The 27,270-nt window shown below is 56.0% G+C and overlaps 1 protein-coding gene across 1 annotated transcript in view; it reads right to left on the bottom strand.

Annotated features, from left to right (window-relative positions):
• nherf4b (NHERF family PDZ scaffold protein 4b) overlaps nucleotides 1–27,270 on the bottom strand; it is a 62,213-nt gene that overhangs the window by 11,536 nt on the left and 23,407 nt on the right. Inside the window, 5 exon segments of the mRNA XM_085967736.1 lie at nucleotides 1,348–1,552; nucleotides 7,333–7,469; nucleotides 12,519–12,720; nucleotides 18,661–18,872; nucleotides 21,293–21,357. Coding sequence (XP_085823862.1) covers nucleotides 1,348–1,552; nucleotides 7,333–7,469; nucleotides 12,519–12,720; nucleotides 18,661–18,872; nucleotides 21,293–21,357 — 821 coding nt within the window.

Genomic DNA, 27,270 nt, shown 5'->3' with positions numbered 1-27,270 from the left:
CAACTAAGTACTATTTGAAGTGTAGCCACTGTTGTAATGTAGAAACACGGCAGCCAATTTGTGCACAGCAAGCTCCCACAAACACAGCAATGTGATAAGACCAGATCATCTTGTTTTTTTAGCGATGTTGGTTGAGGGATAAATATTGGGCCAGGAGACCGGGGACTGCGCCCCCTGCTTATCTCCGAAATAGTGCCGTGAGGGATCTCTTTTACGTCCACCTGAGTGGTCGCCCGTTGAGAGCCCGACTCAGCCCCGCCGTCAGAGTGAGACAGCAAGCGACGGCCTGGTGCTTCGCACTGACATACAGAGAATATGAGGAGGAGGGAGTGGCTGAGAAAGCATAGGAACAGGAGGAGGCCACTCAGCCCCTCGAGCCTGTTCCGCCATTCACTTAGATCGTGGCTGATCTGTAACTCAACTCCAGTTACCCGCCTTTGCTCCATGTCCCTCGATAGCCTTACCCAACAAAAGTCTATCGGTCTCAGACTTAAAAATTTCAATTGACCCTCAGCATCCACAGCCTTTTCGCGGGGACAGAGTTCCAGATTTCCACGACCCTTTGTGTAAAAAAAAAATGCTTCCTGATTTCTAAATGGCCCAGTTCTAATCTTAAGATGATGCCTTGATCCTGGCGAGATTCTGGAGTGCTCTTGCGCACCCTTCAGCTTAAAGAACGGCATTGCCGAGGCCAGAGTGAAAGTCGATTTCTAAACCAAGTATTGGTGGATGAATGAGTGGGAACAGGGGTAGAAAGACTTGCATTTCTATAGCGCCTTTCACGGCCTCAGGATGTTCCAAAGCTCTTTACAGCCAATGAAGTACTTTTGAAGTGGAGTCACTGTTGTAATGTGGGAAATGCAGCAGCCAATTGGCGCACAGCAAGCTCCCACAAACAGCAATGTGATAATGACCAGATAATCTGTTTTTGTTATGTTGATTGAGGGATAAATATTGGCCCCAGGACAAGCTCCCCTGCTCTTCTGTTGAAATCGTGGCCATGGGGTCTTTTACATTCACCTGAGAGAGCAAACGGGGCCTCGGTTTAACGTCTCATCCGAAAGATGGCACCTCCGACAGTGCAGCACTCCCTCAGTACTGCACTGGGGTGTCAGTATAGATTTATGTGCTCAAATCCCTGGAGTGGGACTTGAACCCACGACCTTCTGACTCAGAGGCGAGTGTGCTGCCCACTGAGCCACGGCTGGCACCGTAAACTAAACCATAAGAGGGGAGAGTAGGAGGCGGAGGGGGAAACAGGTGCAATTCCTGCTAATATGATTGCGGCTCGACCCTACGCAATTCTTGGCTCCACCATCAGTTTCCCGTCTACAATCAGCTCCTTACCGAGGGTACCTGAAAATGTCTTCTCAGTTTTTAGCAGGAATCCGTAGCCACAACTCTCTTTCACCATGTAAAGTTTTTTCAACTTGAATGGCAAGTTCTTGAAGCAGGCCATGGCGGGATCAACCCTGAGGCCTTGGTTTCTGTGGTAAGCATCTGTCTTCTGATCCGCCACCAGCAACGTTACTGAGTCTCCATTCTCTTCAATCTGTCAGCAAACATGGGCATTGCTTACACTGGACGCTCGGTGCAACCCATTATAAGGTTAACATTTTACCTCACTTGTCTTATCGTGACTCAACTGGGGGCAATTTTAACCCAATCCGCCTGTCAGGTAGCTGACGGGATTGGATTCACCACCCATTTTTAGACCCCAGCCCCAATTTCACATGTTGAAAGTGAGCAGGGTGTGTGTGAAGGGGGCGGGGTGTGTGTGAAGGGGGCGGGGTGTGTGTGAAAGGGGCGGGGTGTGTGTGAAGGGGCGGGGTGTGTGTGAAAGGGGCGGGGTGTGTGTGAAGGGGGCGGGGTGTGTGTGAAGGGGGCGGGGTGTGTGTGAAAGGGGCGGGGGTGTGTGAAAGGGGCGGGGTGTGTGAAGGGGCGGGGTGTGTGTGAAGGGGCGGGGTGTGTGTGAAGGGGCGGGGTGCGTGTGAAAGGGGGCGGGGTGTGTGTGAAAGGGGGCGGGGTGTGTGTGAAAGGGGCGGGGTGTGTGTGAAAGGGGCAGGGTGTGTTTGAAAGGGGCGGGGTGTGTGTGAAGGGGGCGGGGTATGTGTGAAAGGGGGCGGGGTGTGTGTGAAAGGGGCGGGGTGTGTGTGAAAGGGGCGGGGTGTGTGTGAAAGGGGTGGGGTGTGTGAAGGGGCGGGGTGTGTGTGAAGGGGGCGGGGTGTGTGTGAAAGGGGTGGGGTGTGTGAAGGGGGCGGGGTGTGTGTGAAGGGGCGGGGTGTGTGTGAAGGGGGCGGGGTGCGTGTGAAAGGGGGCGGGGTGTGTTTGAAAGGGGCGGGGTGTGTGTGAAAGGGGTGGGGTGTGTGAAGGGGGCGGGGTGTGTGTGAAGGGGCGGGGTGTGTGTGAAGGGGGCGGGGTGCGTGTGAAAGGGGGCGGGGTGTGTTTGAAAGGGGCGGGGTGTGTGTGAAAGGGGCGGGGTGTGTGTGAAAGGGGGCGGGGTGTGTGAAGTGGGCGGGGTGTGTGTGAAAGGGGCGGGGTGTGTGTGAAAGGGGCAGGGTGTGTGTGAAAGGGGCAGGGTGTGTGTGAAAGGGGCAGGGTGTGTGTGAAAGGGGCGGGGTGTGTGAAAGGGGCGGGGTGTGTGAAAGGGGCGGGGTGTGTGTGAAGGGGGCGGGGTGTGTGTGAAGGGGCGGGGTGTGTGTGAAGGGGGCGGGGTGTGTGAAAGGGGCAGGGTGTGTGTGAAAGGGGCGGGGTGTGTGTGAAAGGGGCGGGGTGTGTGTGAAAGGGGCGGTGTGTGTGTGAAAGGGGCGGGGTGTGTGTGAAAGGGGCGGGGTGTGTGTGAAAGGGGCGGGGTGTGTGTGAAAGGGGCAGGGTGTGTGTGAAAGGGGCAGGGTGTGTGTGAAGTGGGCGGGGTGTGTGTGAAAGGGGCGGGGTGTGTGTGAAGGGGGCGGGGTGTGTGTGAAAGGGGCAGGGTGTGTGTGAAAGGGGCGGGGTGTGTGTGAAGGGGCAGGGTGTGTGTGAAAGGGGCGGGGTGTGTGTGAAAGGGGCGGTGTGTGTGTGAAGGGGGCGGGGTGTGTGTGAAAGGGGCGGTGTGTGTGTGAAGGGGGCGGGGTGTGTGTGAAAGGGGCGGGGTGTGTGTGAAAGGGGCGGGGTGTGTGTGAAAGGGGCGGTGTGTGTGAAAGGGGCGGGGTGTGTGTGAAAGGGGCGGGGTGTGTGTGAAGGGGCGGTGTGTGTGTGAAAGGGGCGGGGTGTGTGTGAAGGGGGCGGGGTGTGTGTGAAAGGGGCAGGGTGTGTGTGAAAGGGGCGGGGTGTGTGTGAAAGGGGCGGTGTGTGTGTGAAGGGGGCGGGGTGTGTGTGAAAGGGGCGGGGTGTGTGTGAAAGGGGCGGGGTGTGTGAAAGGGGCGGGGTGTGTGTGAAAGGGGCGGGGTGTGTGTGAAAGGGGCGGGGTGTGTGTGAAAGGGGCGGGGTGTGTGTGAAAGGGGCAGGGTGTGTGTGAAAGGGGCAGGGTGTGTGTGAAAGGGGCGGGGTGTGTGTGAAAGGGGGCGGGGTGTGTGTGAAAGGGGGCGGGGTGTGTGTGAAAGGGGCGGGGTGTGTGTGAAAGGGGCGGGGTGTGTGTGAAAGGGGCGGGGTGTGTGTGAAAGGGGGCGGGGTGTGTGTGAAAGGGGCGGGGTGTGTGTGAAAGGGGCGGGGTGTGTGTGAAAGGGGCGGGGTGTGTGAAAGGGGCAGGGTGTGTGTGAAAGGGGCGGGGTGTGTGTGAAAGGGGCAGGGTGTGTGTGAAAGGGGCGGGGTGTGTGAAAGGGGCGGGGTGTGTGTGAAAGGGGCGGGGGTGTGTGAAAGGGGCGGGGTGTGTGAAGGGGGCGGGGTGTGTGTGAAAGGGGCAGGGTGTGTGTGAAAGGGGCGGGGTGTGTGTGAAAGGGGCGGGGTGTGTGAAAGGGGCGGGGTGTGTGTGAAAGGGGCGGGGTGTGTGTGAAAGGGGCGGGGTGTGTGTGAAAGGGGCGGGGTGTGTGAAAGGGGCAGGGTGTGTGTGAAAGGGGCGGGGTGTGTGTGAAAGGGGCAGGGGGTGTGTGAAGGGGGCGGGGTGTGTGTGAAAGGGGCGGGGTGTGTGAAAGGGGCAGGGTGTGTGTGAAAGGGGCGGGGGTGTGTGAAAGGGGCGGGGTGTGTGAAGGGGGCGGGGTGTGTGTGAAAGGGGCAGGGTGTGTGTGAAAGGGGCGGGGTGTGTGTGAAAGGGGCGGGGTGTGTGAAAGGGGCAGGGTGTGTGTGAAAGGGGCGGGGGTGTGTGTGAAAGGGGCGGGGTGTGTGTGAAAGGGGCGGGGTGTGTGTGAAAGGGGCGGGGTGTGTGTGAAAGGGGCAGGGTGTGTGTGAAAGGGGCGGGGTGTGTGTGAAAGGGGCGGGGTGTGTGAAAGGGGCAGGGTGTGTGTGAAAGGGGCGGGGGGTGTGTGAAAGGGGCGGGGTGTGTGAAGGGGGCGGGGTGTGTGTGAGGGGGGCGGGGTGTGTGTGAAAGGGGCGGGGTGTGTGTGAAAGGGGCGGGGTGTGTGTGAAAGGGGCGGGGTGTGTGTGAAAGGGGCGGGGTGTGTGTGAAAGGGGCGGGGTGTGTGTGAAAGGGGCGGGGTGTGTGTGAAAGGGGGCGGGGTGTGTGTGAAAGGGGCGGGGTGTGTGTGAAAGGGGCAGGGTGTGTGTGAAAGGGGCGGGGTGTGTGTGAAAGGGGCGGGGTGTGTGTGAAAGGGGCGGGGTGTGTGTGAAAGGGGCGGGGTGTGTGTGAAAGGGGCGGGGTGTGTGTGAAAGGGGCAGGGTGTGTGTGAAAGGGGCGGGGTGTGTGTGAAAGGGGGCGGGGTGTGTGTGAAAGGGGCAGGGTGTGTGTGAAAGGGGCGGGGTGTGTGTGAAAGGGGCGGGGTGTGTGTGAAAGGGGCGGGGTGTGTGTGAAAGGGGCGGGGTGTGTGAAAGGGGCGGGGTGTGTGTGAAAGGGGCGGGGTGTGTGTGAAAGGGGCGGGGTGTGTGTGAAAGGGGCGGGGTGTGTGTGAAAGGGGGCGGGGTGTGTGTGAAAGGGGCAGGGTGTGTGTGAAAGGGGCGGGGTGTGTGAAAGGGGCGGGGTGTGTGTGAAGGGGCGGGGTGTGTGTGAAAGGGGCGGGGTGTGTGTGAAAGGGGCGGGGTGTGTGTGAAAGGGGCAGGGTGTGTGTGAAAGGGGCAGGGTGTGTGTGAAAGGGGCAGGGTGTGTGTGAAAGGGGCGGGGTGTGTGTGAAAGGGGCGGGGTGTGTGTGAAGGGGCGGGGTGTGTGTGAAAGGGGCGGGGTGTGTGTGAAAGGGGCGGGGTGTGTGTGAAAGGGGCGGGGTGTGTGAAAGGGGCGGGGTGTGTGTGAAGGGGCGGGGTGTGTGTGAAAGGGGCAGGGTGTGTGTGAAAGGGGCGGGGTGTGTGAAAGGGGCGGGGTGTGTGTGAAGGGGCGGGGTGTGTGTGAAAGGGGCGGGGTGTGTGTGAAAGGGGCGGGGTGTGTGTGAAAGGGGCGGGGTGTGTGTGAAAGGGGCGGGGTGTGTGTGAAAGGGGCGGGGTGTGTGTGAAAGGGGCGGGGTGTGTGTGAAAGGGGCAGGGTGTGTGTGAAAGGGGCGGGGTGTGTGTGAAGGGGGCGGGGTGTGTGTGAAGGGGGCGGGGTGTGTGTGAAGGGGCGGTGTGTGTGTGAAAGGGGGCGGGGTGTGTGTGAGGGGGGCGGGGTGTGTGTGAAAGGGGCGGGGTGTGTGTGAAGGGGTGGTGTGTGTGTGAAAGGGGGCGGGGTGTGTGTGAGGGGGGCGGGGTGTGTGTGAAAGGGGCGGGGTGTGTGTGAAAGGGGGCGGGGTGTGTGAAGGGGCGGGGGGGAGATTTTCCAGGACATCACGCAGCCCCAGCCAATGATTTTCTGACCATGAATTTTGATGGGTGTCAATTCACGGATTGGGAGGGGGGGCGGTACACAATTTCCCAATTCATGCTCGGGCACACAAGAAGAGCACAGAGGCAGAACATCTCCCTAAAGGTGATCAATAATTGCACACAGTACTCCCGATGGCGTCTCACCAATGCCTTATGCCTTCATTTAATTCCCTTGCTCTTCTTCGAAATAGCGGCCGTGGGATCTTTTGTGTCCACCCGAGACAGCAGACGGGGCCTTGGTTTAATACCTCATCCGAAAGACGACACCTCCGACAGTGCGGCGCTCCCTCAGTTCTGACCCTCCGACAGTGCGGCGCTCCCTCAGTACTGCCCCTCCGACAGTGCGGCGCTCCCTCAGTTCTGACCCTCCGACGGTGTGGCGCTCCCTCAGTACTGCCCCTCCGACAGTGCGGCGCTCCCTCAGTAGTGCCCCTCCGACAGTGCAGCGCTCCCTCAGTACTGCTCCTCCGACAGTGCGGCGCTCCCTCAGTACTGACCCTCCGACAGTGTGGTGCTCTCTCAGTTCTGACCCTCCGACAGTGCGGCGCTCCCTCAGTACTGCCCCTCCCTCAGTACAGCGCTCCCTCAGTACTGCCCCTCCGACAGTGCGGCGCTCCCTCAGTACTGCCCCTCCGACAATGCAGCGCTCCCTCAGTACTGCTCCTCCGACAGTGCGGCGCTCCCTCAGTACTAACCCTCCGACAGTGTGGTGCTCTCTCAGTACTGCCCCTCCGACAGTGCGGCGCTCCCTCAGTACTGCCCCTCCGACAGTGCGGCGTTCCCTCAGTACTGCCCCTCCGACAGTGCGGCGCTCCCTCAGTACTGCCCCTCCGACAGTGCGGCGCTCACTCAGTACTGCCCCTCCGACAGTGCGGCGCTCCCTCAGTACTGCCCCTCCGACAGTGCAGTGTTCCCTCAGTACTATGCCTCCGACAGTGCGGCGCTCACTCAGTACTGCCCCTCCGACAGTGCGGCGCTCCCTCAGTACTGCCCCTCCGACAGTGCAGTGTTCCCTCAGTACTATGCCTCCGACAGTGCGGAGCTCCCTCAGTACTGCCCCCCACCCCCTGACAGTGCGGCGCTCCCTCAGTACTGCCCCTCCGACAGTGCGGCGCTCCCTCAGTACTGACCCCCCGACAGTGCGGCGCTCCCTCAGTACTGCCCCTCCGACAGTGCGGCGCTCCCTCAGTACTGACCCCCCGACAGTGCGGCGCTCCCTCAGTACTGCACTGAAGCGTCATCTTAGATTATGTCTTTGGAGTGGAGCTTGAACCGATGACCTTTTCTCTCAGAATCCTATAGTTTTTTTTAAGAAGAGAACGTGTCTTCCTCCATCTCCCATGTTAGTCACATCACGCAATCGCTGGCGACCAAAGCGAGGAAATGGCAAAGCCATCCAACAGGTGAAATGGCGTGGAGAAGGCCGTGGCCCCTTACCTTTCTGGTGACTTGTTGATGGGTACAATCCTCCACATTGACTCCGTTAACTTCGATGAGCCTGTCATCCAACTGCAGTCCGCCCTTTTCCGCGGCTCCCCCAGCTCGGACACTCAACGTAAACGGACCCTGGGCACCTCAATCCATCCAAAAGAGAACACAAGCTCATAGTTTTTACAGATTGACTTCTCCTCCCATTTTTCAGCAGGTAGGGGAAGATTAGAGTCTTGGGTGATGGTGTAAAGTGGGCGATATCGAAATAGCCGCTCATTATACACCATGCCTGATTTTACATTCTTTTTGTAGTGTATGTGCCTTTAAGTCAGAACTACTTTTACAGCTCCTGTATACTGTAGTACCGGCAGTGACCACACCGGTATATAAGCTTTGCGCATGCCTCTGTACCCCAGTCTAGAGGTTACCCTCCTCCAGTAAAGACCTGTTATTTGTTAATGTACAGCATCCGTGTGATTATTTATCCACTGAACCACGGATCCAACACTTTTCAAGTCAACGACGCGTTCAATGAGCAGCAAATTCAATGTCGCCCACTTTATACCATCATCCAAAGTTAACATAACCCCCTTTGCCTTCCAGTACAAGTTGATTATCTCTAACTGTCGTCCTCCAGTCAGCAGGGAGACCCTCCATAACACCTGCCCTGCTCCAAGCTTAGTCAGTGGAGCACGAAGGTCAGGATTCTGACCCTGGGACCCTGCCGATATTTTCACATGGGCAGAAAGTTAAAAAAACTCTAGGCTGGATTTTGTCAATGGAGGCGACCTGGAGGCGGGACTGCTGCTTGTCATGTCAATGTCCCGCCTCCAGCCTCGCCTGGCCATTCAGAGGGATTTTCCCCTGACTGAGCTTGTCCGGCGGGCTCAGCAGGCCAATTAGGGAAGAAGTCACTGACAGATCACGTCAACGTCAGACGTGCTATCTGTCAAGATAATAATAATAATAATCAACTTTATTGTCATTGTTAGTGCACAAGTGCAGTACAACGAAATGTAGGCTTGCGGCTCCCGAGAGTGCACATTTAGACTTCTTGAAAGAAGAAATGACAGCGTTTGACAGTTCTGTGAAGCTGTCAAACACTGACATTCTCCTGAGTTTGATTCGTTTCTGTGGTGAGGACTGAAAAAACATTGTAATAAAGTAAATTTCAGATGTCTGATGGATCGGAGGGTGCATCAGACATTACCTGAAATTGACAAGGTGGGTGCCCGCTCTCCCGATCCAGCACGGCTAAAGGCTATAGAAGTAAATAAAAGTAAGTGAACACTTTTTTAAACTTATCACTCACCGTGCATACTTACCACTCCACACTTGCACCCATCACTCACCTCTACACCTTACCTCCAGGTGCCTCCGACCAGTGCAGACCTCCTCCACGTCTCCTCCAACCCAGCGGGGTTCTCCGAGGTCGGGAAGCCTTCACCTGTGAAGGTAAAATGGCACTAATCCCTTTTTCTGCCTGTTGACTTACTGTTAACAGGCAGTTAAAAGGATTAAAAGCCTTTCCCGCCTCCAGGAGACGGGACCCGAAGCTGCACAACTTCCCGCCCCCTGGCAAAAGGGCAGGGAGGCGGGATGGGGGTGGGTTTGCCATCCGCCCCCACTTTCTCCGAGTTTACCGGCTGTCCCTCCTCCTCGGGGCTTGGAAAATCGAGCCCCTTGTGTCAGAGGGCCCTCCGAATGAGTAAATCCACGGATCGATGCTGGTGTTAGCTGACCCGGGTCCGGTGCTGTGCTAAATAAGCCTCCACACCTCTCAGCTTAGAGAAAGGAAGATGTCAGCCAGAGTTCCCATTCCGGTCGCCCCCTAGTCAAAGTGTGCGCGTGTGAACATTGCAGAGCCGCAACTGGCCTCCCATGATCAAATAGGTAATTCATGCTCGTTGCACAGGCTCAAGCATGAAGGACAGCCATCCAGGTGAGGTATAGAGGGGACATCGGCACCTGTACCCAGCAAGAGTCAGCACCTGGGGGAGGTAGGGGCTAGCATACAACAACAACTTGCATTTATATAGCACCTTTAACGTAGTAAAACGTCCCAAGGCGCTTCACAGGAGCGTCATTAAACAAAATTTGACACCGAGACACATAAGGAGAGATTAGGACAGGTGACCAAAAGCTTGTTCAAAGTGGTAGGTTTTAAGGATCGCCTTAAAGGAGGCGAGAGTGACAGAGAGGTTTAGGGAGGGAATTCCAGAGCTTAGGGCCCTAGGCAGCTGAAGGCGCGGCCGCCAGTGGTGGAGTGATTAAAATCGGGAATGTGCAAGAGGCCAGAATTAGAGGAGCGCAGAGATCTCAGAGGGTTGTGGGGCTGGAGGAGGTTAAAGAGATAGGGAGGGGTGAGGCCATGGAGGGATTTGAACACAAGGCCGAGAATTTTAAAATCGAGGTGTTGCCGGACTGGGAGCCAACGTAGGTCAACGAGCAAAGGGGGTGATGGGTGAACGGGACTTGGTGCGAGTTAGGACACGGGGCAGTGAGCACAGCGGGCGATGGGTGAACGGGACTGGGTGTGAGTTAGGACACGGGGCAGTGAGCACAGCGGGCGATGGGTGAACGGGACTTGGTGCGAGTTAGGACACGGGGCAGTGAGCACAGGGGGCGATGGGTGAATGGGACTTGGTGCGAGTTAGGACACGGGGCAGTGAGCACAGCGGGCGATGGGTGAACGGGACTTGGTGCGAGTTAGGACACGGGGCAGTGAGCACAGCGGGCGATGGGTGAACGGGACTGGGTGTGAGTTAGGACATGGGGCAGTGAGCACAGCGGGCGATGGGTGAACGGGACTTGGTGCGAGTTAGGACACGGGGCAGTGAGCACAGCAGGCGATGGGTGAACGGGACTTGGTGCGAGTTAGGACACGGGGCAGTGAGCACAGGGGGCGATGGGTGAATGGGACTTGGTGCGAGTTAGGACACGGGGCAGTGAGCACAGCGGGCGATGGGTGAACGGGACTTGGTGCGAGTTAGGACACGGGGCAGTGAGCACAGGGGGTGATGGGTGAACGGGACTTGGTGTGAGTTAGGACACGGGGCAGTGAGCACAGCGGACGATGGGTGAACGGGACTTGGTGCGAGTTAGGACACGGGGCAGTGAGCACAGCGGGCGATGGGTGAACGGGACTTGGTGCGAGTTGGGACACGGGGCAGTGAGCACAGGGGGTGATGGGTGAACGGGACTGGGTGTGAGTTAGGACACGGGGCAGTGAGCACAGCGGGCGATGGGTGAACGGGACTTGGTGCGAGTTAGGACACGGGGCAGTGAGCACAGCGGGCGATGGGTGAACGGGACTTGGTGCGAGTTAGGACACGGGGCAGTGAGCACAGGGGGTGATGGGTGAACGGGACTGGGTGTGAGTTAGGACACGGGGCAGTGAGCACAGAGGGTGATGGGTGAACGGGACTGGGTGTGAGTTAGGACACGGGGCAGTGAGCACAGGGGGTGATGGGTGAACGGGACTGGGTGTGAGTTAGGACAAGGGGCAGTGAGCACAGGGGGTGATGGGTGAACGGGACTTGGTGCGAGTTAGGACACGGGGCAGTGAGCACAGGGGGTGATGGGTGAACGGGACTGGGTGCGAGTTAGGACACGGGGCAGTGAGCACAGGGGGTGATGGGTGAACGGGACTGGGTGTGAGTCAGGACACGGGGCAGTGAGCACAGGGGGTGATGGGTGAACGGGACTGGGTGTGAGTTAGGACACGGGGCAGTGAGCACAGGGAGTGATGGGTGAACGGGACTGGGTGTGAGTTAGGACACGGGGCAGTGAGCACGGGGGTGATGGGTGGACGGGACTGGGTGTGAGTTAGGACACGGGGCAGTGAGCACAGGGGGTGATGGGTGAACGGGACTGGGTGTGAGTTAGGACACGGGGCAGTGAGCACAGGGGTGATGGGTGAACGGGACTGGGTGTGAGTTAGGACACGGGGCAGTGAGCACAGTGGGTGATGGGTGAACGGGACTGGGTGTGAGTTAGGACACGGGGCAGTGAGCACGGGGGTGATGGGTGGACGGGACTGGGTGTGAGTTAGGACACGGGGCAGTGAGCACAGGGGGTGATGGGTGAACGGGACTGGGTGTGAGTTAGGACACGGGGCAGTGAGCACAGTGGGTGATGGGTGAACGGGACTGGGTGTGAGTTAGGACACGGGGCAGTGAGCACAGGGGTGATGGGTGAACGGGACTGGGTGTGAGTTAGGACACGGGGCAGTGAGCACAGGGGGTGATGGGTGAACGGGACGTGGTGCGAGTTAGGACACGGGGCAGTGAGCACAGGGGGTGATGGGTGAACGGGACTCGATGCGAGTTAGGACACGGGGCAGTGAGCACAGGGGGTGATGGGTGAACGGGACTGGGTGTGAGTTAGGACACGGGGCAGTGAGCACAGGGGGTGATGGGTGAACGGGACTGGGTGTGAGTTAGGACACGGGGCAGTGAGCACAGGGGGTGATGGGTGAACGGGGGTCGGTGCGAATTAGGACACGGGGCAGTGAGCACAGGGGGTGATGGGTGAACGGGACGTGGTGTGAGTTAGGACACGGGGCAGTGAGCACAGGGGGTGATGGGTGAACGGGACTGGGTGTGAGTTAGGACACGGGGCAGTGAGCACAGGGGGTGATGGGTGAACGGGGGTCGGTGCGAATTAGGACACAGGGCAGTGAGCACAGGGGGTGATGGGTGAACGGGACGTGGTGTGAGTTAGGACACGGGGCAGTGAGCACGGGGGGTGATGGGTGAACGGGACTGGGTGTGAGCTAGGACACGGGGCAGTGAGCACGGGGGGTGATGGGTGAACGGGACGTGGTGTGAGTTAGGACACGGGGCAGCAGAGTTTTGGATGAGCTCAAGTTTACGGAGGGCACAAGGTCGGGGGCCGGGCCAGGAGAGCGTTGGAGTAGTCAAGTCCAGAGGTAACAATGGCATGGATGAGGGCTTCGGCAGCGGATGAGCTGAGGCGGGGCGGAGACCGTGGAACTGGAAGTTAAGGAGGTGGAAGTAGGCGGTCTTGGTGATGGAGAGGATATGGAGGCGGAGGCTCGGCTCAGGGTCAAATAGGACAGCAAGTTCAGTTAAAGGGGAGGAAACAGCTGGTTCGATGCTAGATTGGTTCTTAATGGACCAGTCAAGGGGAGGTGAGGGGGAAAAGAGAAACATTGGGGGGGAAATTACCTTCAGAAGAGCACAGATGAAAGTCAAATCCGTTGGGGCCTTTTTCCACGTAGCATAGTCGAGGTTTGCCATACAGGGTCCTGTCTTCAGACTGTACGAGTTCCGCAATATTCAGATTCCTCATTTTTGCATCTTCATAGGCAGCCCCATCAACAACCAGGAAGGTGAGCCTGCTCCCACTCAGCCTTATCTTCTCCACAACCTTCCACGGGGAGGATAAGAAATGTATTATCAACACCGTGCTTGTTTTTAAAAAAAATTATTCTACTTGGCCCCAAAGGATTTTCCTTGTGGCCCTAACGGACTCAAACTCCACCCGCTGGAAAGGGGAAAAGAATTGAGACAAGGGGCAGCGCACTGGGGCAGCGCACTGGTGCAGCGCAATGGGGCAGCGCACTGGGGCAGCGCAATGGGGCAGCGCAATGGGGCAGCGCACTGGGGCAGCGCACTGTGGCTCCAAGATGTTGAGTTGCAGGTTGGCGGTTGGTTTACATCTGGAACACACTGCACAGCGAGTTCCGCAAACTCACCACAGGGGGAGTCTCGAATTGTCCCCCGCGCTGTCTGCCACCTCCACCACCCCACCCCTCGACCCCACTCGTGCTTTTATTAAGGATGAACCAGAAAGAAACTGGAATGAGCCTTCCCTGGTAAGGCTGCCCTTACCAAACCTAATGACTTTATTTTGGTGTCATGGCAGGACTTTAACGCAGTGTGTGTTGTGCGGTGTGCCGAGTGCGGTGCGCGGAGCTCGGTGCGCAGTGGGCGGTGGGCAGTGTGCGGAGTGCGGTGCACGGTGGGCAGTGCGCGGTGCACGGTGGGCCGAGTGTGGTGCGCGGTGGGCGGAGTGCGGTGTGCGGAGTGTGGTGCGCGGTGTGCGGATTGCGGTGGGCGGTGGATGGAGTGTGCGGAGTGCGGTGCGTGGTGGGCAGAGTGCGGAGTGCGGTGTGTGGTGGGCGGAGTGCGCAGTGTGCAGAGTGCGGTGTGCGGTGCGTGGTGGGCGGAGTGCGGTGTGCGGAGTGTGCGGAGCGCGGTGCGTGGTGGGCAGAGTGCGGTGGGCGGTACGCGGAGTGCGCGGTGCACGGTATGCGGAGTGCGGTGCGCAGTGGGCGGAGTGCGGTGCGCGGAGTGCGGTGTGCGGAGTGCGCAAAGTGCGGTGTGCGGTGGGCGGTACGCGCAGTGTGCGGAGTGCAGTGTGCGGAGTGCGGTGTATGGAGTGCGCGGAGTGCGGTGTGCGGTGCACGATGAGTGGAGTGCGGTACGCAGAGTGCGCGGAGTGTGGTGTGGAGTGCGCAGAGTGTGCGGTGTGCAGAGTGCGGTACGCGGAGTGCGTGGAGTGCGGTGGGCGGTGTGCGGAGTGTAGTGTGCGGTGCGTGGAGTGCGGTGCGCGGAGTGCGGTGTGCGGTGCGCGGAGTGTGCGGCGTGTGGAGTGCAGTGGGCGGTACGCGGTACGCGGAGTGTGGTGCGCGGTGGGCGGAGTGCGGTGCTCGGAGTGCGCGGAGTGCGGTGTGGAGTGCGCAGTGTGTGCGGTGTGCGATGTGCGGAGCGTGGAGCACAGTACGCCGAGTGCGCAGTGTGCGGTGCATGGTGTGCGGAGCGCGGTGTGCGGTGTACGGTGCGCGGAGGAGGGAGGTGCCCAGGATGGAGCAATTGTAAGGCTCGGGCCGTTCTAACGGCAACAACTTTCATTTATCCAGCGTCTTTAACATAGTAAAAAAATGCCCCAAGGCATTTCACGGGAGCGATTATCAAACAAAATTTGACACAAAGCCGCACGAAAGACCTTTTAGGACAGGTGGGCCAAAGAGGTAGGTGCACATGGTCTCTGCTTCAGTCACTAACTCATTTCACAGCATCACAACTCTCTGTAAAAAGGTATCCCTGCACTCCATCCTAAATCACTTACATTTAATCAACAATAACATGCATTTATATAGCACCTTTAACGTAGTAAAACGTCCCAAGGTGTTTCACAGGAGCGTTATCAGACAAAATTTGACAGAGAGCCACATAAGGGGGATATTAGGACAGGTGACCAAAAGCTTGGTCAAAGAAGTAGGTTTTAAGGAGCGTCTTAAAGGAGGAGAGAGAGGCGGAGAGGTTTAAGGAGGAAATTCCAGAGCTTAGGGCCCAGGCAGCTGAAAGCACGGCCGCCAAAATTGGGGCAAAGGGAGTGGGGGGATACGCAAGAGGCCAGATTCGGAGGAGCGCAGAGATCACGGAGGTGGTAGGGCTGGAGCCTCACAAAAAGGTGGGCACGCTGCCTCGCACCTGATCCTGATTTGGAATGAAGTGGAGGCCGGAGGGTGGGTGCAGGACTTTGGACGGCAGGAGACCATCACCGGGAGTCTGAGGGAACTGTGCCTGGCAATGAAGTACGTGGTCGGGTGGTGGGGTGGAATCCTGAGGAAAGCGCGGTGGGGGGAGGGGGTGGGAACCCTCGGGTGGGGGAGGGGAGGGGCGAAAAGCTTGGGGTGGGGAGCGTGGGGAAGGCTCAAGGTTTGCTTGTGGAGCTTGGAGAAGCGCTCCTGGTCCATAAGGATGGGTCTCCTCGGGCCATGATCCGCGAATGACATGACTGTAAATAGAATCATAGAATCATAGACTGGTTACAGCACAGAAGGAGGCCATTCGGCCCGTCGAGCCCGTACCAGCTCTCTGCAAGAGCACTTCAGCTAGTCCCACTGCCCCGCCCTTTCCCCGTAGCCCTGCACATTGTTTTCCTTCAGGTATTTATCCAATTCACCTTTTGAAAGCCGCGATTGAATCTGCCTCCACCACCCTCTCGGGCAGTGCATTCCAGGTCCTCACCACTCGCTGCGTAAAAAAAAGGTTTTTCCTGATGTCGCCTTTGGTTCTTCTGCCCGACTTTTAAATATTAATGAGGTCCCCGAGGCCCCTGCCTGTTCTGCGGAGGGAGACCGTGGCCTGGCAAACAGCCAGGTGTTAAAATGGTGGCAGGCGGACGGGCAAGAATGCGTCAGGAATGCTGTGGATCGCAGCCGAACGCACCGGGGGCGGGAAAGGTTAAAACTGGAGCTCGTGTGTCAGGAGCCGGCGACACAACGGGGCTAACCCAATATAAAGACAATGCCGCCTTTCAGATGAGACGTTAAACTGAGGCCCCGTCTGCCCCCTCTCAGGTGGATGTAAGAGTGCAGGGGAGTTCTCCTCTGGTGTCTTGAGTTTAATATTTATTCCTGAGCCAACATCACTAAAAAAGAACCAGATGATCCGGTCATTATCACATTGCTGTTTGTGGGAGCTTGCTGTGCGCAAATTGGCTGCCGCGTTTCCTACATTACAACAGTGACTACACGTCAAAAGCACTTCATTGGCAGTAAAGCGCTTTGAGACATCCTGAGGTCGTGAAAGGCGCTATATAAATGCAAGTCTTTCTTTCTGTATAAAAGGAGCTGTAATACCAGCAACTCCGCTCCGTTCCAAACTCGCATTACAGGTGCCTACCCTGGAACATCTGGAGCTGGCAGCAACCACGGCACTCCAAAAGTACCTGACTGCAAGTGAAACACTTTGAGATGTTTCAATGTGGTAAGATTATGTATGATTATTATTATGTCGATGGTTATCTGTCTTTCGGATGAGACGTTAAACCTTTCGGGCGGACGTAAAAGATCCCACGGCGTTATTTTGAAGAAGAGTGGGGGAGCTCTCCCTGGTGTCCTGGCCAATATTTATCCCTCAACCAACATCACTAAAAAAAACAGATTATCTGGTGATTATCACTTTGCTGTTTGTGGGAGCTTGCTGTGCGCAAATTGGCTGTCGCGTTTCCTACATTACAACAGTGACTCCACTTCAAAAAGTACTTCATTGACTGTAAAGAGTTTTGGGACCTCTGGTGGCCATGAAAGGCGCTATATAAATGCAAGTCTTTCTTTTTTCTTCCATTTATCTTCAATCAAATAGTCAGAAACACAACAACAGGTTGGAGCTAAATCTACAAGGAACGTGTCTGTAGCCAGCTAGTGCTTCGGGCTGTTATACCGCTACTGTTATCTCCTGCGGTTTCCGAAATCACATCGTTTCACTTTCAATGTTAAACTTTCCCAGGTCAGTTACAGTAAAGGTTAAAGGCAGATTACAGTAGATTTTGAACAACCCAGTAACATGAGACAACCCCACCTCACCCCATCCTGCCCCAACATTTTTCACTTCAGTCAATTCCATCCTCGCAGCCATTGAGTGAGGTTGTGTAACTAAAGCTGTCCAGAAACTGAAGCTCATCCAAAACTCTGTTGCCCATATTCTAACTCGCACCAAGTCCCGTTAACACATCACCCTCTGTGCTCGCTGATCTACAATGGCTCCCAGTACGGCAACGCTTCGATTTAAAAATTCTCATTCTTGTTTTCCAATCTCTCCATGGTCTCACCCCCCTTCCTATCTCTGTAACCTCCTCCAGCCTTACAAATCTCCGAGATCTCTGCACTCCTCCAATTCTGGCCTCTTGAGCATCCCCGATTTCCATCGCTCCACCATTGGCGGCCGTGCCTTCAGCCGCCTGGGCCCTGAGCTCTGGAATTCCCTCCCTAAACCTCTCCGCCTTTCCACCTCTCTCTCCTCCTTTAAGACACTCCTTAAAACCTACCACTTTTTGGTCACCTGTCCTAATATCTCCTTATGTGATTCGCTGTTTGATAATGCTTCTGTGAAGCAACTTGGAACATTTTGTTATGTTAAAGGTGCTATATAAATGCAAGTTGGTGTTGTAGTCCAATACTGAATTCTGGGCAATTTGTGCCGTAGTCCGACTAAATTCACTGGCAGCTGCATTGGGTTCTTCACAAATTTACTTCATTTCAGAACCTTAACTAAGTTCAGAGGGAGCTAGCGTTCACCTCATGCCACCATGTCAGCCGTGGCTCAGTGGGCAGCACTCTTGCTTCTGAGTCAGAAGGTTGTGCATTCTAAGCCCAACGCCAGAGACTTGAGCACAAAAATCTAGGCTGACACTCCAGCGCAGTACTGAGGGACCACTGCACTGTCGGAGGTGGCATCTTTCAGATGAGATGTTAAACTGAGGGCCCGTCTGCTCTCTCAGGTGGACGTAAAAGATCCCACGGCCACTATTTGGAAGCAGAGCAGGGGAGTTCTGCCCAGTGTCCTGGGGCCAATATTTATCCCTCAACCAACATCACTGAAACAGATTATCTGGTCATTGCTGTTTGTGGGAGCTTGCTGTGCGCAAAGGAGACATTTGCCACCTCCGTGCTGGTCAGTTAGCGGGTCTCAATTGATGGTGGCAGTCAAAAAAAAGAATTCTCATTTCACGACCTCAGGACATCCCAAAGAGCTTTACAGCCAATTAAGCACTTTTGAAGTGTAGTCACTGTTGGAATATGGGAAAAGTGGCACCTGATTTGTGCACAGCAAGCTCCCACAAACAGCAATGATACAAATGACCAGATCATCTGTTTTTAGGAGTTGGCGGAGGGATAAATATTGGCCCAGGACACCGGGGAGAACTCCCCAGCTCTTCTTTCAATAGTGGCCGTGGGATCTTTTACATCCACCTGAGAGAACAAACGGAGCCTCGGTTTAATGTTTCATCCAAAAGTTGGCACCTCCGACAGTGCAGCACTCCCTCAGTCTTCTACTGATATACCAGCCGAGAGTTTTGTGCTCAAGTCTCTGGAGTGGAGTGGAGCTTGAACCCACGATCTTCTGACTCCGAGGCCAGAGTGTGACCCACGGCTGACACCTTGTCAAAGGAAGGGTGGAGGCAACGTTTCCGCCAATCTGCACGGCTGCGCAGCGGTCTGAAGGTCCCGCGCAGGCCGCCTGCTGGTTTTTAAATGCAAGAAACTACGCACGCGCGAAAATTTGAATTAAAGGGAGTGTCCACCCAGAATAAAATTAGAGGGAATATTGCGTAGGGGATGGGGGGAGCAATCAGCCAGGATTCCTGCACACAGTCAGTCTGCAGGGCTCCTGTGGGAAAATGTATGGACATGAGATGAAGACGGGACCAAGTTCATCTTTGTTTCTCTTTGTGGTTGACATTCACTGTCTAGGTTTTCACGTGAAGAACGACCGTCTCAGTTAGGGCACCTATGGAATTGTACCCCAGCAGAGGAGGGGCGAAAAAACTGACCAAAAACAATAAACCTGCTCTTACCTTGAAATGTGCGGTGTTATCCACGTACTCTCCATTGACCTCCAGCACCCGGTCAGCATCAGAGAGCCCAGCGTGCTGAGCGGTGCTCCCTGGCTCCACCTGCCGGATGATGTGTCCTTGCTTCCCCTTCTCACTTCGCAGGTAGAAACCAAATATTTCAGAGCCTTTCTTAGTCAGGGCACAGACTCTGGGCTTGAGAGGGGTTGGCAATTCTGAAGAGAGATATATATATGTTAAAAAAATATATAAACATACAGCATTGCCGTGCCTGCTTCAGGCTTGCACTTTGATTCAGAGCAGGTGATGAGGATTAAATAAAAAACCTGCGGATGCTGGAAATCTGAAGCAAAGAAAAGACTTGCATTTCTACAGCGCCTTTCACGACCTCAGGACGCTTTACCGCCACTGAAGTACTTTTTTTGAAGTGGAGTCACTGTTGTAATGTAGGAAACGTGGCAGCCAATTTGCGCACAGCAAGATCCCACAAACAGCGATGTGACAATGACCAGATAATCTGTTTTAGTGATGTGAATCGAGGGATAAATATTGGCCAGGACACCGGGGATAACCCCCTGCTCTTCTTCGAAATTGTGCCGTGGGATCTTTTACGCCCACCTGAGAGGGCAGATGGAGCTTCGGTTTAACGTCTCATCTGAAAGACAGCCCCTCCGACAGTGCGGCGCTCCCTCAGTACTGCCCCTCCGACAGTGCGGCGCTCCCTCAGTACTGCCCCTCCGACAGTGCGGCGCTCCCTCAGTACTGCCCCTCCGACAGTGCGGCGCTCCCTCAGTACTGCCCCTCCGACAGTGCGGCGCTCCCTCAGCACTGCCCCTCCGACAGTGCGGCGCTCCCTCAGTACTGCCCCTCCGACAGTGCGGCGCTCCCTCAGTACTGCCCCTCCGACAGTGCGGCGCTCCCTCAGTACTGCCCCTCCGACAGTGCGGCGCTCCCTCAGTACTGCCCCTCCGACAGTGCGGCGCTCCCTCAGTACTGCCCCTCCGACAGTGCGGCGCTCCCTCAGTACTGCCCCTCCGACAGTGCGGCGCTCCCTCAGTACTGCCCCTCCGACAGTGCGGCGCTCCCTCAGTACTGCCCCTCCGACAGTGCGGCGCTCCCTCAGTGCTGCCCCTCCGACAGTGCGGCGCTCCCTCAGTACTGCCCCTCCGACAGTGCGGCGCTACCTCAGTACTGCCCCTCCGACAGTGCGGCGCTCCCTCAGTACTGCCCCTCCGACAGAGCAGCGCTCCCTCAGTACTGCCCCTCCGACAGTGCGGCGCTCCCTCAGTAATGCCCCTCCGACAGAGCGGCGCTCCCTCAGTACTGCCCCTCCAACACTGCAGTGCTCCCTCAGTACTGCCCCTCCAACAGTGCAGCGCTCCCTCAGTACTGCCTCTGCGACAGTGCGGCACTCCCTCAGTACTGCCCCTCCGACAGTGCGGTACTCCCTCAGTACTGCCCCTCCGACAATGCGGCACTCCCTCAGTACTGTCCCTCCGACAGTGCAGTGCTCCCTCAGTACTGCCCCTCCGACAGTGCGGCGCTCCCTCTGTACTGCCCCTCCGACAGTGCGGCGCTCCCTCAGTACTGCCCCTCCGACAGTGCAGTGCTCCCTCAGTACTGCCCCTCCGACAGTGCGGCGCTCCCTCAGTACTGCTCCTCCGACAGTGCGGCGCTCCCTCAGTACTGCCCCTCCGACAGTGCGGCGCTCCCTCAGTACTGCCCCTCCGACAGTGCGGCGCTCCCTCAGTACTGCCCCTCCGACAGTGCGGCGCTCCCTCAGCACTGCCCCTCCCACGGTGCGGTGTGCCCTCAGTACTGCCCCTCCGACAGTGCGACGCTTCCTCAGTACTGCCCCTCCGACAGTGCGGCACTCCCTCAGTACTGCCCCTCCGACAGTGCGACGCTTCCTCAGTACTGCCCCTCTGACAGTGCAGCGCTCCCTCAGTACTGCACTGGGAGTGTCAGCCTAGATTTTTGTGCTGAAGTCTCTGGAGTGGGACTTGAACCCACAACCTTCTGACTCAGAAAGTGAGCTACCCACTGAGTCATGGCCGACACCTGGGAGGAAGGTGCTGCTTGATGGTGACTGAATAAGTCAAATCCTATTTTTATTCTGTGATTTCCTGAAATTTGCCATGAAAACTGCAAACCGGGTGCCCTGGCCAGTAGTTTTCTTTGGGATATTCCTGCTTTTTCTTGGCAATCTTCCATAGTATTACATCGCATTTACAGCACAGAAACAGGCCATTCGGCCCAACTGGTCCGTGCCGGTGTCTATGCTCCACACGAGCCTCCTCCCACCCCTCTTCACCTAATCCCATTATTCCTGGTGTTAATGAACATGGACAGCACACAGCACGGTTCTGATTCCCAGATCACCATGGAAACGTTAACTTTGACCAGGATCTTCCAGAACAGAAATTAGATTTTTATTTGTTTGGTTTCAGATTCAGTAATGTGGCCTTTGATTCAGTGACAGAAATGATCTCATCGCCCAGGACAGGGTTTCATTGCTATTGAGGGTTACTCAGTGCTACGTTCAGCTTTAGCACTGGGGATTGTTAATGCTTATCTCTTATCTGCCATTTACAGCACCTCATAAAAGTGCTTTCAATAAAATACATTAATTTACCGAGGTCGTCACATATGACCAGGGCAGGATTATCGATCCCTTCCTTCGGATTAAAAGTAAATTTTCTGAAAAACAAAACAGAAGATTAAAAATCCCATCAGTTTTATTCTTTTGAATCATATAGTCTTACAGCACCGAGGCCATTCGGCCCATCGTGCCTGTGCCGGCTCTTTGAAAGAGCTCTCCAATTAGTCCCACCCCCCCTGCTCTTTCCCCTTAGCCCTGCAAATTTTTCCTTTTCAAGTATTTATCCAATTCTCTTTTGAATGTTACTATTGAATCTGCTTCCACCGCTCTTTCAGGCAGCACATTCCAGATCACAACAACTCGCTGCGTAAAATCATTTCTCCTCATCTCTCCCTTCGGTTCTTTTGCCAATTACAGGAAACTTTCTGATATCCGGCACTGACGGGACCGAGCTGGTGCCGTACCATCAAAACTGCCGTGCAAACCAGCGCTAATGTCAAAACATACGGAGCTTTTGAGCTCCGTATGAATCAACAAACCCTGTTGCTTAGCAACAGCTTCAAAACAGTCGGCCGCAGCTTAAAAGCGTCTCTGTAGCTAAGCAACAGCTTCAGCTAGACCTTGCAGAGCCTGACTGGAAAAAAAAAGCAACGAGAAGTAAAAAAATTTATAGGAAACGACTCCTGAATTTTGCCGGTAGATAGAGCTTTCCGGACATTTAACCTCCGGTTAAACAAAAGTTTCCTGTACCTTAAATCTGTGTCCTCTGGTTAACAAACCATTCCGGTGGAAACAGTTTCTCCTTATTAACTCTACCAAAACCTCTGATAATTTTGACCTCCTTGATTCAGTAAGAGATGAATGAGAAATAGGGACAATGGTTGAGTTGCACCCAGATTGATGGATACCAGGGACTGAAAACAGGCAGTAATATGAGGGATTGATATAACCTCAGAAATGTATTCATGTTTTTATAAGAAAGTTGCTTTGGGTTCAATTCGCTTGGAACCGGGTCAGTGTTGGTTGAGAAGCAGGATTGAGAATTATTACAAAGTATCGCACAGTATTTACAGCACAGAAACAGGCCATTCGGCCCAACTGGTCCGTGCCGGTGTTTATGCTCCGCACGAGCCTCCTCCCACCCTCTTCATCTCACCCTATCAGCATATCCTTCGATTCCTTTCTCCCTCATGTGTTTATCTAGCTTCCCCTTAAATGCATCTCTGCTATTCGCCTCAACCACTCCCTGTGGCAGCGAGTTCCACATTCTCACCACTCTCTGGGTAAAGAAGTTTCTCCTGAATTCCTTATTGGATTTATTAGTGACTATCTTATATTTATGGCCCCTAGTTCTGGTCTCCCCCACAAGTGGAAACATCTTCTCTACGTCGACCCTATCGAACTCCTTCATAATCTTAAAGACCTCGATCAGGTCACCCCTCGGTCTTCTCTTTTCTAGAGAAAAAAGCCCCAGCCTGTTCAATCTTTCCTGATAGGAATAACCTCTCAGTTCTGGTATCATTCTTGTAAATCTTTTTTATAATATGGAGACCAGAACTATTCACAGTACTCCAAGTGTGGTCTAACCAAGGTTCTATACATGTTTAACATAACATAATTATAAAGGTATTGAAAGTGTTGGTTGATTTCTTTTTGGTGGGGGATATATAGAGAGATTTAAGGGTAAATTTTCTGATTTTACGCTCCTGGTGCACAGTCAATTCCAGAGCAGTGTAGGTTGCGCATGTGAAATTCCTGTACATGCTCCCAGCGGGTGAGGCTCACAGCAGAAACGCACCATCAGAAAATGTGTCCGTTAGTGTTGTGTGGGATCAACAGGTGGAGGGAAAGGAGAGACAATAACCAGACATTGGCACAGGGTAGAGGGGGACTGATGGGCTCGGGGTGGAGGGGGACTGATGGGCTCAGGGTGGAGGGGGACTGATGGGCACTGGGTGGAGGGGGACTGATGGGCACTGGGTGGAGGGGGACTGATGGGCTCGGGGTGGAGGGGGACTGATGGGCTCGGGGTGGAGGGGGACTGATGGGCTCGGGGTGGAGGGGGACTGATGGGCTCGGGGTGGAGGGGGACTGATGGGCTCAGGGTGGAGGGGGACTGATGGGCTCAGGGTGGAGCGGGACTGATGGGCTCAGGGTGGAGGGGGACTGATGGGCTCGGGGTGGAGGGGGACTGATGGGCTCGGGGTGGGGGGGGACTGATGGGCTCAGGGTGGAGGGGGACTGATGGGCTCAGGGTGGAGGGGGACTGATGGGCTCAGGGTGGAGGGGGACTGATGGGCTCGGGGTGGGGGGGGACTGATGGGCTCAGGGTGGAGGGGGACTGATGGGCTCAGGGTGGAGGGGGACTGATGGGTTCAGGGTGGAGGGGGACTGATGGGCTCAGGGTGGAGGGGGACTGATGGGCTCAGGGTGGAGGGGGACTGATGGGCTCAGGGCGGAGCGGGACTGATGGGCTCAGGGTGGAGGGGGACTGATGGGCTCAGGATGGAGGGGGACTGATGGGCACTGGGTGAGGGGGACTGATGGGCTCAGGGTGGAGGGGGACTGATGGGCTCAGGGTGGAGGGGGACTGATGGGCTCAGGGTGGAGGGGGACTGATGGGCTCAGGGTGGAGGGGGACTGATGGGCACTGGGTGGAGGGGGACTGATGGGCTCAGGGTGGAGGGGGACTGATGGGCTCAGGGTGGAGGGGGACTGATGGGTTCAGGGTGGAGGGGGACTGATGGGCACTGGGTGAGGGGGACTGATGGGCTCAGGGTGGAGGGGGACTGATGGGCTCAGGGTGGAGGGGGATTGGTGGGCTCGGGGTGGAGCGAGATTGGTGGGCTCAGGGTGGAGCGGGACTGGGGCTCAGGGTGGAGGGGGACTGATGGGCACTGGGTGGAGGGGGACTGATGGGCTCGGGGTGGAGGGGGACTGATGGGCTCGGGGTGGAGCGGGACTGATGGGCTCGGGGTGGAGGGGGACTGATGGGCTCAGGGTGGAGGGGGACTGATGGGCTCGGGGTGGAGCGGGACTGATGGGCTCAGGGTGGAGCGAGATTGGTGGGCTCAGGGTGGAGGGGGACTGGGGCTCAGGGTGGAGGGGGACTGATGGGCACTGGGTGGAGGGGGACTGATGGGCTCAGGGTGGAGGGGGACTGATGGGCTCAGGGCGGAGCGGGACTGATGGGCTCAGGGTGGAGGGGGACTGATGGGCTCAGGATGGAGGGGGACTGATGGGCACTGGGTGAGGGGGACTGATGGGCTCAGGGTGGAGGGGGACTGATGGGCACTGGGTGGAGGGGGACTGATGGGCACTGGGTGGAGGGGGACTGATGGGCTCAGGGTGGAGGGGGACTGATGGGCTCGGGGTGGAGGGGGACTGATGGGCTCAGGGTGGAGGGGGACTGATGGGCTCGGGGTGGAGCGGGACTGATGGGCTCGGGGTGGAGCGAGATTGATGGGCTTAGGGTGGAGCGGGACTGATGGGCTCAGGGTGGAGCGGGACTGATGGGCTCGGGGTGGAGGGGGACTGATGGGCTCGGGGTGGAGAGGGGCTGATGGGCTCGGGGTGGAGCGGGACTGATGGGCTCGGGGTGGAGCGAGATTGATGGGCTTAGGGCGGAGCGGGACTGATGGGCTCAGGGTGGAGCGGGACTGATGGGCTCGGGGTGGAGGGGGACTGATGGGCTCAGGGTGGAGGGGGACTGATGGGCTCAGGGTGGAGGGGGACTGATGGGCTTAGGGTGGAGCGGGACTGATGGGCTCAGGGTGGAGGGGGACTGATGGGCTCGGGGTGGAGGGGAACTGATGGGCTTAGGGTGGAGGGGGACTGATGGGCTTAGGGCGGAGGGGGACTGATGGGCATTGGGCACACTGTGCTAACCCAGTGTAACACCTCGTCCCAAAGATGAAAGGACATTATCTAACCCACTGTTTCAACCAATCCCCACAAGACCCCTTGAGCTGCGTTGGGAGCCCCAAGCAGCCCCCGCAGTTCGGTGGTTCCATTTGAGTGAGGTCGGGGGCTAAGAATGGATCTTTGCCTCTGGACCTGTGCGTCCCAAAGTTAAAATCAATGCCATTGATTTTTGACATCTGTCTTATCTCCAACGGAACCACCACTATCTGATTTAATTACAGACTGTCCGGTTTCTTGTGCAGTTGGCCGAGAGGATAATGTAATTACAGTTCATTTACATTCAACTGAGTAAATAGCTCATGATATTCAATTAGCTCAGGGTTGGCTCAGGCTAAGTTGTGTATGATCAGGACAGGAGATACGGTGATAGGCAGGTTGCTGCGTCTACTGTGAACACGTGGAATTGTTAACGTACCTCAATCAGGATCTCGGTGTTGGCTCAGAGAGCTACACAAGCCGAGAAATCTGATCAACCATTTCTACTGAGAGGGCGATTGGTAACACTCACTAAGTAAATCAACAACAACTTGCATTTATATAGCACCTTTAACGTAGTAAAATGTCCCAAGGTGCTTCACAGGAGCGATTATCAAACAGAATTTGACACCGAGCCAGCCAAGGAGCTCTTAGGACAGGTGACCAAAGCTTGGTCAAAGAGGTAGGTTTTAAGGGGTGTCTTAAAAGAGGAAAGAGAGAGATGGAGAGGTTTAGGGAGGGAATTCCAGACCTCAGGGCCCAGGCAGCTGATGACACGGCCGCCAATGGTGGAGCGATTAAAACCGGGGATGAGCAAGAGGCCGGAATTGGAGGAGCGCAGAGATCTCGGAGGGTTGTAAGGCTGGAGAACGTTACAGAGATAAGGAGGGGCGAGGCCACGGAGGGATTTGGACACAAGGATGAGAATTTTAAAATCGAGGTGTTGCCGGACCGGGAGCCAATGTAGGTCAGCGAGCACAGCGGGTGATGGGTGAACGGGACTTGGTGCGAGTTCGGACACTGTTGTGTATGTACCTTTAAGAGAATAACTGGTCTCAGACTGCAGTACCGGCAGTGACCACCCCTGTATAAAAGGCGCTAGAGAGCCTCTGTTTGTTAGTTTCACTATTGACTTCCACCAGTAAAGACTTGTTTGTTTTCACTCCTGCTGGTCCGTGTCTCAATCATTCACGGACTTAACACTGGCGACGAGGATAGATTGGCATTCCATTCATGCAATGACGGTGGACGGTAAAAAAGATGAAGATGTCACTCCTGGACGATTGTCAACAATCTTAGCTAACGCCAAAGAGGTATTTCAACAAGAACTGGGCACGCTTAAAGGCGTAACCGCCTCGATAAAAATAGAAGAGAATGCAGTTCCCAAGTTTTTTAAAGCAAGACCGGTACCATATGCAATTCGCCCAGCCGTCGAGGCAGAGCTGGAGAATCTGGAGAAGGCGGGCGTGTTGTCTAAGGTCGACTGGAGCGAGTGGGCGACACCCATCATTCCTGTCATGAAGAAAACGTTAAGCAATAAGTCCGGAGAGCCAAGGAAGATTTGCATCTGTGGGGATTTCAAGGTGACGGTGAACCCTGTCCTTCACACAGTACAATATCCTCTTCCAAGGATAGAAGACATCTTCGCCTCACTGTCTGGAGGGAAGCGTTTTACAAAAATTGACCTAGCACAAGCATATTTGCAGATGGAGGTTGAAGAGTTCTCTAGGAAGTATCTCACGATAAACACTCACAAAGGTCTTTACCAGTATCATCGATTGGTATTCGGAGTAGCATCGGCTCCGGCGATATGGCAAAGAGCGATGGAACAAGTCCTGCAAGGGATTCCGGGGACTCAGTGTTACTTGGATGACATCCTTGTAACAGGTGAAGATGACAGTGAACACCTTAACAACCTAGAACAGGTGCTCACTAGACTACGGGAACATGGGCTGCGAGCCAACCGCCCGAAGTGCGAATTTTTTAAGAAACAGATATCGTATTGTGGCCACGTGATTGATGAAGAGGGGTTACATAAATCCCCTGACAAAATTGAAGCGGTTGTTAAGGCCCCAGCGCCTGAAAATGTGTCGCAACTGAGGTCATTCCTC

This window comes from Somniosus microcephalus, chromosome 26 (genome assembly GCF_052327205.1).
Source record: "Somniosus microcephalus isolate GS21.2 chromosome 26, FLI_Smic_1.0, whole genome shotgun sequence".
NCBI classification, from domain to species: domain Eukaryota; kingdom Metazoa; phylum Chordata; class Chondrichthyes; order Squaliformes; family Somniosidae; genus Somniosus; species Somniosus microcephalus.
This window is presented reverse-complemented; position numbering and strand designations above follow the sequence as displayed.